This window comes from Gorilla gorilla, chromosome 18, assembly GCF_029281585.2.
Source record: "Gorilla gorilla gorilla isolate KB3781 chromosome 18, NHGRI_mGorGor1-v2.1_pri, whole genome shotgun sequence".
NCBI classification, from domain to species: domain Eukaryota; kingdom Metazoa; phylum Chordata; class Mammalia; order Primates; family Hominidae; genus Gorilla; species Gorilla gorilla.
Window position 1 is genome coordinate 15,040,283 of NC_073242.2, and position 13,503 is coordinate 15,053,785.

The following is a 13,503-nucleotide window of genomic DNA, read 5'->3' on the forward strand; positions in this document are numbered from 1 at the left end:
AGTGCCTTTCCCACAGTCCCTTGGGGATGTGGTACAGCCTCACTGACCCCAGATAAGGCTCCTCAGGCAGGGGAGGGCCCCAAAGACCCCGCTCAGCCTGCAGGGTGGAGTTCAGCTCTGCCCCAGGGTCACCTTCCGGCCCTGACACTTACCTGGTCCCTGCCATCCCAGCCGACAACCAGGCCATCCCGGTGGCTGCCTCCCAAATGCTCTGAGGACAGGCGGAGGCTGCAGTGTCGTGGCAGGGGGAGGGGCAGCGGGTGGGTGAGCTCCACTGGGTGGGTGAGGACACACACAAAGGGTAGGGCACGTGAGCTGAGGTCAGCAGCTCCAGGCCCAAGGGGTTCAGGGGACTCAGCTGACGCCACTGCCAGCTCACGCAAATGGCCACTTGGGGGCCACACAGCCAGATAATTTTCACAAAACTCAGAAGCTACACACTCACTTTGTCACCATTACCACTCGACACCCTGCACTGTCCCTGTGGGAGCCCCATTACAATGAGACTCTGAGGCTCCTCCAAGAGGTGGCGTCTGCCTCCCCAGCCCTTGAAGCTGGGCTGGCCTCGTGACGTGCTAATAAAATTCAACAAAGTTGACCGAGTGCCAGTTCTAAGCCCAGGCCTTAGGAGGCCTCACCCCGCTTCCTCCCTTGAACCCCTGTCCACCCACATGAGAACAAACCCTGCTGGCCTGTGGGCTGGTGCCACCTGGGGTTGGGGAGAACCTGGTTTCAGCTCAGGATGTCCTAGCGCAGCTGACAGCTAGCCAGCCCCTGAGCAGGCTGGAGAGCCCAGCCAAGGCCAGCGGAGCCGCCCGCTCACCCTACAGCTGACCTTGAACATGAGAAAGACCAGAAAAGCTGCCCAGGTGACCCACAGCCTTGTGAGCAAGGCGCCACGCTTGCTTTATGCTGCTGAGTTTCGGAATACTTTGTTACCATCCTGAATCAGGAGCTGATGGGGGCAGCCGCAACCTCAACATCCTGCATCCCTCTCGGGGGCCTCACATGCACAGGTGCCCCGCGCCCCCTCAGAAGCCCCACACCCCATGCTACCGTCTGCTGTCCTGTGCTCTCCTTCCATCTTGGGTGTGACAGGTGACACCCCATAGCTGAGTCCTCGCGACAAGAGACGGCCTCCACACCCCGGGTTTTCTTCCTTTGTCCCCCAGGTGAGTCAAGCTGCTCTGACCTCCGACATCACTTGACCCCATCTCCTGAGGCCCCTGAGCAGCCCTGCTTTCCCAGACCCCACAGCAGGAGGCTGCCCGAGGCCCCTTTGCACATTGGTGACCTGTGAGCTCTGTACAAAGGGCACCCACCTGTTCAGATGGGCTGCAGGAACCATGCCCAGAGACACTGGCACTGGCTGGTTCTCAGGGCATCACCCAGTCATTGGTTCTGGGGAGGCTGACCACATGCAGGGCTAGAACCCTTTGTTCCTGCCACCCGCTGACCCCACCTACAACACTGTCAACACCGTGTGGGGCTGCAGACTGTGTAGCTCACCAAGGGTGGCACAAATACACACACACACAGGCATGCACACACGTGCATGTATACGCATGCACACATACACACATGAGCACACACTCATGAGCACACACATACACGCATGCACACTGCCTTGGCTTGCTGGGGACCTGCTCACTTCCTCTGCCTTCCAGGGCACACATGTGGCAAATGTGACGCTGGGAGGATTCCATCAGGCCACCTGGCAAGCCGTGCCTCCAGGCTGGGGTCTGCACTCTGTCTCCACACCTGGCAGGCTGTGGGTCGGGCTCTGCTCTGTGCTCAGGGGGTTCCTTACACAGAAACTAAGTCTTGTGGCTACACAGGACACGAATTACAGCCCCTTCCAGGGATGCCTGTTTCTGGAGGACCCAGGGGCTCATGGCTGCTGTCGTTGGCACTGCGTCGGCACTCACCTCCCCTGGCACCAGAACTGCCCAGGGATGCCACCTCTTCCACGCCCTGGCCCCTTCTCCCTGCCCGGCCGCACTCAGGATAAGCCCCAGCTCCTCTCTATGAGCAGAGACGCTGCATGACCTGGGTCCCCCAGCCCTCCTACCTCACCTCATCCCTTCTCCCCATTCCAGCCATGCTAGCCCCGCTGCTGCTGCTCCACATGCAAACCTCATTTCCAAGTGGGGCCTTCCGCCTGAAGTGCCTCTGCTCAGACCTGCCAGCTCCTTCTCATCCTTCAGATCTCAGTTCAGAAGTCACCTCCTCCAAGAGGCCTTCCCAGACCACCCCACCTAAAGGAGGCCCACACCCCACAAAGACCCTGCTTGCTCTCACAGCCTTTCCCACTCATGGAAATGGTCATGCTTGACGTTATTTTGCTTATGTGCATCTTGTTGCTCAATGCCTGTCTCCCTGACGGGTGACACCTGGGCCATCTTGCTTCCTGATGGACCCCTGGTGCCTAGAATCACACCTGGGATATGCAGGTGCTCAGTCATGGCTTTTTTGAGACCGAGTCTCACTCTCGCTAAGGCTGGAATGCACTGGCTCAATCTCAGCTCTCTGCAACCTCTGCCTCTCAGTTCAAGCGATTCTCCTGCCTCAGCCTCCCAAGTAGCTGAGATTATAGGTGCCTGCCACCATGCCTGGCTAATTTTTGTATTTTTAGTAGAGACGGGGTTTCACCATGTTGGCCAGGCTGGTCTCAAACTCCTGACCTCAAGTGATCCACCCACCTCGGCCTCCCAAAGTGCTTGGATTACAGGCATGAGCCACCGCGCCTGGCCAGGGATGATTTCTTGAGTGACTGGGCCACCCCTGCCTGCAGCCCCTCACACACTCACCCTGCAGGCTGAGGTTCCTGGTGGGCTTGGGGAAAGGCCCAGAAAGGCTCCCGGTGAGGGCCACCTCCTGGCCATCCCACAGCACCACCTGGCGCAGGACACGGGTCCCACGAGCTCGCTCGTATGTGGTCTGCAGGACCAGCTCCCTGGGAAGAGCGCTGAGCTGGAAGAGAATGACGGCGTCACGGGGGAACCCGACCCATGCTTCTGCCTGGGATGGGAAAGAAGAGAAGCTTGCAGAGGAGGAAAAAGGGAATATTTGTGGATCATTTACAGTTTCCTGAATGGTGACATATGTCAGGGTATCAAAAACCCAAATGCTTCCTAAGGATGAGCAGATAATTTAAAGGAGAGGAGTAGGTGAGGGGAGTATGGCCAACAGGAGACAGCACAGAACAGCCACTTCGCAATTCCATGGCCAAGCTGTGTGGCTCTGGGCGTTTTTCAACCTCTCTGAGCCTCAGTTTCCTAGAAAATGGAGGCCAGAAAGTGACAACCTCTGCAAGATGATACAAGTGGTGCACTCAGCCCAGGGCTAGACGGTGGAGAGGAGCTTGTAGAAGCCACGCAGTTGGTATTGCAGTTTCTCAATCATGTAGCGAGCAGGTATCATGCTCCCAAGCCAGTGCTGAGTGCCTGGGTACAAACCTAGCCAAGACCTGGTCCTGGCCCTTAAGGGGCTCCCAGGGAGATAGTCACAGGACAGAAAATGATGGGATAAGGTGACAAGGATGGTCACAAGAGACATTCAAGGGAGAAAGGAACGCAGAGAAGCAAGCTTGGGGAGGAGGCAGGGAAGAGCATTCTAGGCAGATGGAAGAGCCTGTGCAAAGGTGCGGAGAGGGACGCCGTCCCTGCTGGTGGGTGCCACAGCCCGAGGGTGACTTGACGGCACTGCAGGAGGACTGCTGGGGTGGGGTAGGAAGTTTGCTCTTAAACGTCTCTAAAACCTATCACTACTGCCCCCAGCTTGGTCCACACATTATTATTGCCCTGTCCCTGCCCATTATGGGGCTTCCTCACTGCTCACTTCTGCCACCTGTAGGTCCCTCCCCACACAGCAGCCAGAGGGATCTGAAATCATCATCTATTTGATCATGGCCTCAAAGGCTTCTAGTAGCAGATAGAACACAATGCAAACGCCTCCCTGTGGCCTGACTGACCCTGTGTGACCAGACCACCTACTACCATTCCCCACCCACCCAGCTCCAGCCCAGTGGCTCCTTGGCCATTCCTAAAACATGCAAACCCATCCCTGCCCCAGGCCCTTTGCATGTCTTGCTCCCTCTGCCTGGAATACTCTTTTCAAAAAAAGTGTTTTAGATTCAGAGGGTCAGTGTGCATATTTGTTACATAGGTATACTGTGTAATGGTGGGGACAGGGCTTCTAGCATCCCCGTCACCCAAATATCGAACATCATACCCAGCAGGTAATTTTCCAACCCTCGGCTCCCTCTCACCTTCCTCCCTTTTGGAGCCCTCAGTGTTTACTGTTTCCATCTTCATGTCCATGTGTATTCAATGTTTAGCTCCTGCTTACAAGTGAGAACATGTGATATTGGGTTTTCTGTTTCTGAGCTAGTTCACTTAGGATAATTGCATCCCTGCTGCTGCAAAGGACAGAATTTCATTCTTTTTTACGGCTGTGTAATATTCCATGGTGTATTTATACCACAGTCTCTTTATCTGCCTCGAATGCCCCTCCCCAAGAGATTTCTTTTTTCTTTTCTTCTTTTTGAGATGGAGTTTCGCTCTTGTTGCCCAGGCCAGAGTGCAACGGCGCAATCTCGGCTCACTGCAACCTCCACATCCTGGGTTCAAGCAATTCTCCTGCCTCAGCCTCCAAAGTAGCTGGGATTATAGGCACGTGACACCACGCCTGGCTAATTCTGTATTTTTAGTAGAGACGGGGTTTCCCCATGTTGGCCATGCTGGTCTCGAACTCCTGACCTCAGGTCATCCACCCGCCTCGGCCTCCCAAAGTGCTGGGATTACAGGCGCGAGCCACCGTGCCCAGCCTTACCCCAGATTTTCAAATGGCTGGTGCTTATCATCCACCGCTAGCTCATGTGTCGTCTCTTCAGTGGGGCCTTTCCTGGCCACCTAATCTAAATAAGCTCCTTAGTCACTCTCAGTCACTTCAGTACGTTTTCTCCGTATCACAGCACTATCCGGCATATTTCGTTTGTGTGATTTCGGGGAGTCAATCTCCCCCGCTAGAGTGGACAGTTGATGAGAGGAAGGATTGATCAGATCTGTTTTAGGTCACACCCCAGCTTCTGAAATAGTGCCTGGCACCTAGTAGATGCTCCATAAATCATGCAATAAATCCAGCTCAATAAATCCAGCACATTTTGTCCATTTCACAGCCTTGTCTGTCCTTCTTCCCAGGAACCAGGACACTAGGACAATTTTTCTTTTCTCAAAGGGCTGTCCCAGAGGCCCCCCACCCCAGCGTGCTCCGGCCCTGGGCTGACCTCCACACACCTGCAGAAAGGTCTGTTCCAGTTTGATGAAGTTGTTGAGACCGGCCTTAGCAGCTAGCTGCCGGGTGCTGATGTGAAAATGACGCTCCTCCACGCCCAAGGCGAACATGCTCTGAACCTCACCCTTGGAGTAGTGTAGCTGGGTCAGAAAACAAACAAACAAACAAAAAAAACCCACCACGAAACACGATAAAGCTCCTCATCAGGGCTCTGATGGAACATTCCAGGAGATGCTGGCTGTAGGCCGAGGGCTCTGCCTCCCAAAGTCCCAGGCCCAAGAGACCCACAACTCCTTGGGCTGGATGAAGTTTGATGATGCGAGGGTTTGGAGCCTCAGGTTAGGCCATCAAGCGTGGCCATGGCAACTATCTCTTCATGCCCTCCCTGCTATAACATTGACTTGAAAATATCTACCAGCCTGGCACCAGCAGCCAAGAATTCTAGTTGTAGTACTGTTGCAGACAGCAGGGGGCAGTCTAGCAGAAACAACTATGCCTGGGTGCGTGTCAGCATCAAACACAACAGAACTCCAAGTGTGGATCTACCACTGAGAGGTGAGTGATCTCCAGCTAGTTCCTTAACCACCCAAGCCTTCTAATCCAAAAACAGGGATAAGGACACCTATTTTATTATGTGTTGTTGCGAAAATTGTATGAAATAATGTGCTAACTTCCAGGTTGGCTGAAAAGCAGAATCACTGGGGGGGAACGTACTAAAAATACAGATTCTGGGCTCCCACTTAAAACCTACAAAAATGGAGTCTCTGGGAAGATGTTCCAGAGCTGTTTTTTTGTTTTTTTGTTTTTTGAGAAGGAGTCTTGCTCTGTTGCCCAGGCTGCTGAACTGCAGTGGCACGATCTCCGCTCACTGCAACCTCTGCCTCCCGGGTTCAAGTGATTTTTCTGCCTCAGCCTCCTGAGTAACCAAGATTACAGGCATGTGCCACCACACCCAACTAATTTTTGTATTTTTAGTAGAGACGGGGTTTTGCCATGTTGGCCAGGCCAGTCTCGAACTCCTGACCTCAGGTGACCTGCCCACCTCGGCCTCCCAAAGTGCTGGATTACGGGTGTGAGCTACCGTACCCAGCCAACAGCTGGTATTTTTAACAAGCTCACTAGAGGCGTCATTTCGTTAGTGATACCCCTTGTCAAAAATGTTCAACTTGAATCTTATCTTCAATAAACAATCGGACAAATCCACATTAGGAGGATGTTTTGCAAAATAACTTCCTGGACACTTCAAAATTGTCAGTGCAGGAATTTTTTTTTTTTTTTTTTTTTTAGACAGGGACAGGGTCTGTCTGCTCTGTCATCCAGGCTAGAGTGTGCAGTGGTGTGAACACAGCTTACTGCAGCCTCAACCTCCTGGGCTCAAGCAATTCTTCCATACCTCAGCCTCCCTGGTAGCTGAGATACAGGTACATACCACCATGCCTGGCTGATTTTTAAATTTTTTGTAGCAATGGGGTCTCCCTAGGTTGCAGGCTGTTTTGAACTCCTGAACGCTAACAATTCTCCTTCCTTGGCCTCCCAAAGTGTTGTGATTATGAGTGTGAACCACTGCATCCAGTTGGGACTTTTTTTAAGGTGGTTAATGATAATAAAATGTTTAGGGGGAATTATATCTGAAACTTACTTTGAAATGTATCCAAAAGTAAGATGGATGGATAGAGAGCTATGTGATTATGTGAAATAAAATGTAAACAGGAAAATCTAGTATATGGGTATGCACTGTAAAATTACTTCAATGTTTTAGTGTCTAAAAAATTGTATAATAAAATGTTGGGGGGCCAGATGCAGTGACTCATGCCTGTAATCCCAGCACTTTGGGAGGCTGAGGTGGGCGGATCATTTGAGGTCAGGAGTTCGAGACCAGCCCGGCCAACGTGGCGAAACCCCATCTCTACCAAAAATACAAAAATTAGCCAGGCATGGTAGTGCATGCCTGTAATCCCACCTACTCAGGAGGCTGAGGCAGGAGAATTGCATAAACCCAGGGGGCGGAGGTTGCAGTGAGTCGAGATCACGCCACTGCACTCCAGCCTGGGTGACAGAGTGAAACTTCATCTCAAAAAAAGAAAAAATAAATAAAAAAATAAAAAAATAAAAACATTGGGTAAGGAAGGGTAGGGTGTAGAAGGAGAATATTCTAGATCAGGAGTTGGCTTTTGGGTCAAATTTGGCCCACAACCTGATTTTATAAAAAGTTTTATTGTAACAGCCATGTCTATTCACTTACATATCGTCTATAGCTGCTTTTGTGTTACAGTGACAATTCTGAGTAGTTGTAACAGGGACCATAAGGCCTGCAATCCCCACAACATTTTACTTTACAATAAAAGTTTGTAGACCTCTGTTCTAGATTAAGAAAATTAAAAAGACATGGCAACTACGCATGCTGCGTGATCTTGGCCTGCATCCCGGATTTAAAACAAAACAAAACAGTTTTTTGAAAGAACATTAGTGGGAAAGCTGGGAAACTGTATATGGGCTGTACATTAAATGAAGGTATTACTTCAATGTTCAGTTTCCGGAATGTTGTAATTACCGTGTTAAATCAGAAAATATCCTTGTTACAGGAAATAGTTGAAGTATTTCAGAGTAAAAAGGTGATGTCTTCAGAAACATCTCTATATTAATTCTTGATACAGAAAAAATGTGTGTCTGATGATACAAATTTATGTAACATAGATAAGAAAGATGGAAACATATTAACAATTGGTCAATGTTCACTGTCCTACAGTAGCTTTTATATAGGTTGAAATGACTCAAAATAAAACTTGGGAAAAAACTAAGAAGCTCCCGGAATGGAGCCAGGTGTGGTGGTACCACCTGTAGTCCCAGCTACTCCGGAGGCTGAGGCAGGAGGATCACTTGCACCCAGGAGTTTGAGGCTGCAGTGAGCTATGATCACGTCACCACACTCCAACCTGGGTGACAGAGCAAGACCCTGTCTCAAAAAGAAATTTTAAAAACAAAAAATAAGGCTGGGCGCAGTGGCTCACACCTGTAATCCCAACACTTTGGGAGGCCGAGGTGGGTGGATCTTTTAAGGTCAGGAGTTTGCGACCAGCCTGGATATCACGGTGAAACCCTGTCTCTACCAAAAATACAAAAATTAGCCAGGCGTGGTGGTGCACGCCTGTAATTCCAGCTACTCAGGAGGCTGGGGCAGGAGAATCACTTGAACCGGGGAGGCGGAGGTTGCATTGAGCCGAAATTGTGCCACTGCACTCCAGCCTGGGTCACAAAGACAGACTGTGTCTGAAAAAAAGTTTAAAAATTAAATAAATAAATAAAGAAGTTCCCTGAATGACTGTGCAGTTGGAGCAAAGTTTGAGGAACTCCAAAATCATGTGTAAATGCGGCAGGGGACCCAGCACATAGCGCATGCTCTGTAGACAAAGGTGGCCTGGGCCAGGGCTGGGAGGGTGCCTACCAAAACATGGTGGCTGGTAGGAAAATGAAGTGACCAGTTACAGATGTAACCATTCATGTATGCACTCACCTATTCACGCCCTATTTTTTTACTAAACAACTACTGTGTGCTGGGCCCTGTGCCAGGCACTAGGCATGCCCTCCAGGAGCTCCGGATCTGGGCACAGACAATGACAGCTCAGAGGGACAACAGAACCTGGCCTAAGACTACTGGGCCCTCCTGTCCACTCCTACGACCCCTCAAGTCCTGCATGCAGGGCAGAGATGGGGGTGACGCTGGCTCAGCTCCAAAGGGCTGTGTCATCTGTTCCAGCTTCTACAAGTGTGCCAGGCTGGGTGAGGCAACGCCAGGCGCCAGGCACTGGGTGAGGAGGCCTCCCCCATCTCCCAAAGGGCTTGTGGGCCTGACTGGGGGCCACGGGGGCTGGCCCAGGAATGTAAACCTGGGTATGTTCGGGAGTAAACCTGGGTATGTTTGGGAAAGCTGGAGCCAGGGGTTTCCGAGGGTTGCCCACTGGAGCCTGCTGCAGGCTGGTGAGCAGATGTGCATGTATTAACACTCCCCAGAGGGGCCTGGCCCCCTCCTGCCTCGGGCTGGGCACCTGGAACCAGTTAGGAGCCAGGCAGCTGGGGCACAGTTACCTTAGCTGAGGCTGAAGCTGAGCTGGGGCAGAGACCCAGGAGGGAGGAGAGGCGATGCCGGCCTGAGAACAGCAGCTCTTTGCTAGAAGGAAGGAAAGAGAAGGCCTGAAGCTGGCAAGACAGCACCTTGTCCAGTGCCCCCAGGGCCATGTCGAGACCAAGGTGACTTCCCTGAGAGAGAGTCAGAGAGCCAGATCACATCAGTGGCCCAGTTCAGGGCTATTCACACACCCCGAGGCCCAAGGGCCATACTGTGCCCTGGTTAGGGCTGGACTCTGGAGCCAAGTTACCTGGATTTGAGTCCTGGCTTGGCCTCTGCCTAGCTCTGGCACCAGGGGCAAGCTTCTTGGTTGTCCCTCTCTGACCCTCAGTTTCCCCATTGGTATCAAGGATTAAACATGGCTCTGGGCTTCAAGTCTTCCATGAGTCCATCAACGAGCTTTCTTGGGTTGGTCCCATGGGAGTCCCAGCAGGGTCTGGACAGCAGGATTTTAACCCCCTGACTCCCTCCCAGGGATCCTCCTCACATAGCACCCCTCCCCTCACTCCTCCGGGCCAGGGTGGTTACAGTCTCCACGTTTTTCTCTTTTTCTTTTTTTTTTTTTCTTCTTCACTAGAGACAGGGTCTTTCTCCGTCACCCAGGCTGGAGTGCAGTGGTGCCATCTCTGCTCACTGCAGCCTCGATCTCCCAGACTCAAGTGATCCTCCTGCCTCAGCCTCCTGAGCAGCTGGGACTACAAGCATGCGTCACCATACCCGGCTCATTTTTAAGATTTTTTGTAGCGATGGGGATCTCACTATGTTGCCCAGGTTGGCCTCGAGCTTCTGGGCTTAAGCAATCCTCCCACCTCGACTTCCCAAAGCACTGGGATTACAGGTGTGAGCCGCTGTGCCAGGCCTGTCTCCCCTGTTGCTAACTCCAGGGTGCTACACCCTCTTGTCAGGTTCCTCTGCACCTCCATGTCTCAGCCTTGGCACAGCTGACATCTTGACTCCTGGCCTTCACAGCCGTGGGTGTGTCCTGGGCACAGTAAGATGCTTAGCAGCATCCGTGGCCTCTATACACTGACTCTCAGTGTCCTCCTCCCCAGTGTAGCAACCAGAAATTCCCCAGACTTTGCTGAAAGTCCCTGGGGGGAAACTCGCCCCTAGGTGAGAACCACTGGTCTACCCCTCCAACAAGTGGCTTACTCACCCCCTCCCTCACTGCTGAGACCTGAGGGCTAGAGCTTGGCTGGTGGCCCCTGACTTACTGCACACGTAAGAGCACCAAGCACCTCACCAGGCCCCCAGGCCTAAGGGCAGTAATAGTTATTAATAAGTGTTTGGGGCCTTGGATGCACTTAGTTTCTGAGACTGAGAACTCATCAGTGCCCTGCCTGGAGAGGATGAGGGATTTTTATAGCTGTGTGACCTTGGAAAAGTTACTTGGCCTCTCTGAGCCTCCCTGCCCATATTTATGCAGCAGTGCTGAGCGGAGGATTGAGGGGTGCTGTGTCCAGCGATGGTGCACAGCAGGTGCCCAGTCAATGGTTCCTCCCCCGACTCCTCTCCTCCTGGGGGCCCCCCTCACCTGACTGCCTGGTTCTGGCCACGGACGTCAAGGACCAAGGTGGCCTGAGAATCGCAGGTCAGCTGCAGTGAGGAGCTCATCTCTTCTGCCTCCCAGAGTCCTTGGAACACGAGCTGAGGAGGGAGCAGGCTGTGAGATGTGTCGGTGTAGACAGCCTGAGGAGCCTCACAGGCTGGGTGGGGACCCCAGCCAAGCTCTATAGCCCAGCATGTCCCTGTCCCCAAGCCCAGCATGGCCTGGCTCATCCAACACTCTCACAGGTGCTGAGGATACAGGGCCGGAGTCAGCCCCTATTGCAGCTCAGGTTGGCAGTGCCCACCGAGGGACCCCAAAGGACAGCTGCAGCCCAGACGTCAACAGAGAATGTGCTCCCGGGAGGGCTCCCTGTCACCTGACCTCGAGGCCAGGAAAGGGTTTAGATGAAGTCAAGGGCACAGGGTATCCAGTCCACTCAGTTGTGGGGTACAGGGCTGAGATCCTTTGCAGGAGGGGTGACATCCTGGCCCCCTGACCCCCTGGGAGCTGCTCCCTCCTCCCACAGCAGAGTGGACTGGGGCAGGGGTTGCTGGGTAATCTGAAACAGGAGGGTGTGAAAGAAGCATTGGCGCCTGGCTCTAGAATATGTTCTGTGGCTCTTGGAGAAAGAGGGCCCAGCCAAGCAGGACGAGTTCATGCCAAGTGACAGTGGTCAGGGCATGGCCCCATGTGGGTTCCTCTTCACCGAGGCAGGAGGACACCGTGAGGAAGGGCCTGGGTGCCAAGTCCGAGTCCCTATTTTGCTGCTAACTTGCTAGGTGACCTTGGGCAAGTCACCCACACTCTCATGTGTGACCCAGAGATGATGATGATAACGATGATAATAATCATTGTCAGACCATCAGCATCTTCTTCTTCGTCTTCGCCTTCATCACAGCAGGTGCTTAAGGATCTACTCATGCATTAATGGGATGAACTCACTCGATCCTCACAACCTCCACATTATAGGTAATATCATCATCCCTGTTTTGCAGATGAGGAGATGAGGGCACAGACAGGTGAAGGAATTTGCCCAAGGCCACACAGCTGGCAAGCAGCAGAGCTGGGATCTGAACATTGGAGAGGGCCTTGGTAAGGACGGTGCCATCCTGCCTTTCTCTGGAGCGTGAGTAGGATGAGACTAATGAACGCCCATAAACCCTTTGAAGGGGGCTGGGCACAGGGCAGGCGCTTGACAAGCAGGAGCTTTGATTCTGACCCAAGATTGCAGGGCAGAAGGATGCAGGGCAGGAGCCAGACGAGGCTCCAGGGCACCCATCCACACCAGCCCTGTGATTGGAAATGCAGAGACTGCTCAGCAGCCCTGGTTATAGCAATTATGAATGAAGCCTTTGTAAACTGTCAAGTACTGGGGAAACCCAAGGCCTGGTCCTCCCCACCCACCCTGCACACAGCGGGTCCCCTGCACACCAGGAATTGGACAGAGAGGACAGAATTTGGAGGGAGGTCCTGCTCCATCCACTCCTTACCTGGTTGGTGAAGGGCAGGCCCAGCCTCTGGAGAGCAGGCACTGTGTGGCTGGCATTGGCCACCAGCTGCAGCGGGCCACGCCGTGGCCGAGCCACCAGGGCTGCCAGGTCCACGCTGACTCCACTGTCCCCACCATGGAGGGCCACCCTGGCCTGGGCCTGGGTCTCTAGAGACAGAGAATGGCATGGGCTACTGAAGACAGGTTCACCTCCCTTCCCAGCCCAGGAACACACCAGACTACATGAGAGGCCATGCCCTGTGGCCCTCAAACACAACACCAGCAGGAAAGGGCAAGGCTGCCACAGCGTGGGTGCTGGGTGGGGTCAACCCCTTTGAGCCTCCGTGACATCATCTGTCATAATTTGTCCCTGAGGATCCAGGCCTGGGTGGCTCCTTCTCTCATTGAAGTTGAAGTTGCTGAAATGACACCTTCTCCAAGAAGCTTCCCTTGACTGCCCATGTGAAGTCCCTCCCAGTCCTTTGCTGCCAGGCATCCTCCATCCCATCTCCCTGGAGTGTGGTTTCCAGCACAACCTGAAATGACCTCGCTCACTTACTTATTAGGTTCCTGCTCCCCAAACTCTCACCCCACCAGAAGGTCAGTGCCTGGGGGCGGGATTTCCCTTAGGACAGCTCCTGACATGCAGCGGGGGTGCAGTGAGTGCTTTCTGAATGACTGCGGGATGAAAGGCTTCTCTGCAGGGATTCCTGAGGATTATGGGAGGGGTAGCCTGCAGAGGAATCAGCATGAGGTCTGCTCCCCACAAATGGCCACTGCGGCCACTGACATCCACCTGCAGCCACCTGGCCCTGGCTGGAGGGTCCCGTCCTTCCCATCACCCCCTACAGAACAGGAGATTTTGGCTCACAGTCAGGAGTTTCTTCTTTGACTTAAACTCCCTTTGCTATACAGAGAAACTCATCGGGTCCAGAAGCCCCAGAGCAAACAGATGGTGCCGATTCTATGTCAGATGCCAGGTTCCCGTGGGGTGCAGCTCACGGCTCAGGCCCAAGTGACACTCAGCCAGGCTCCAGCACCTCCCAT

The 13,503-nt window shown here is 53.2% G+C and overlaps 1 protein-coding gene across 1 annotated transcript in view; it reads right to left on the reverse strand.

Annotated features, from left to right (window-relative positions):
* The window catches only part of LOC101140736 (uncharacterized), a 152,987-nt gene that overhangs the window by 29,847 nt on the left and 109,637 nt on the right, over positions 1-13,503 (reverse strand). Inside the window, exons 44-49 of the mRNA XM_031002978.3 lie at positions 12,458-12,624; positions 10,953-11,065; positions 9,379-9,460; positions 5,298-5,435; positions 2,811-2,973; positions 153-274 (exon numbers count right to left, since the gene is read on the reverse strand). Coding sequence (XP_030858838.3) covers positions 153-274; positions 2,811-2,973; positions 5,298-5,435; positions 9,379-9,460; positions 10,953-11,065; positions 12,458-12,624 — 785 coding nt within the window. The remainder of the gene's footprint in view (positions 1-152; positions 275-2,810; positions 2,974-5,297; positions 5,436-9,378; positions 9,461-10,952; positions 11,066-12,457; positions 12,625-13,503) is intronic.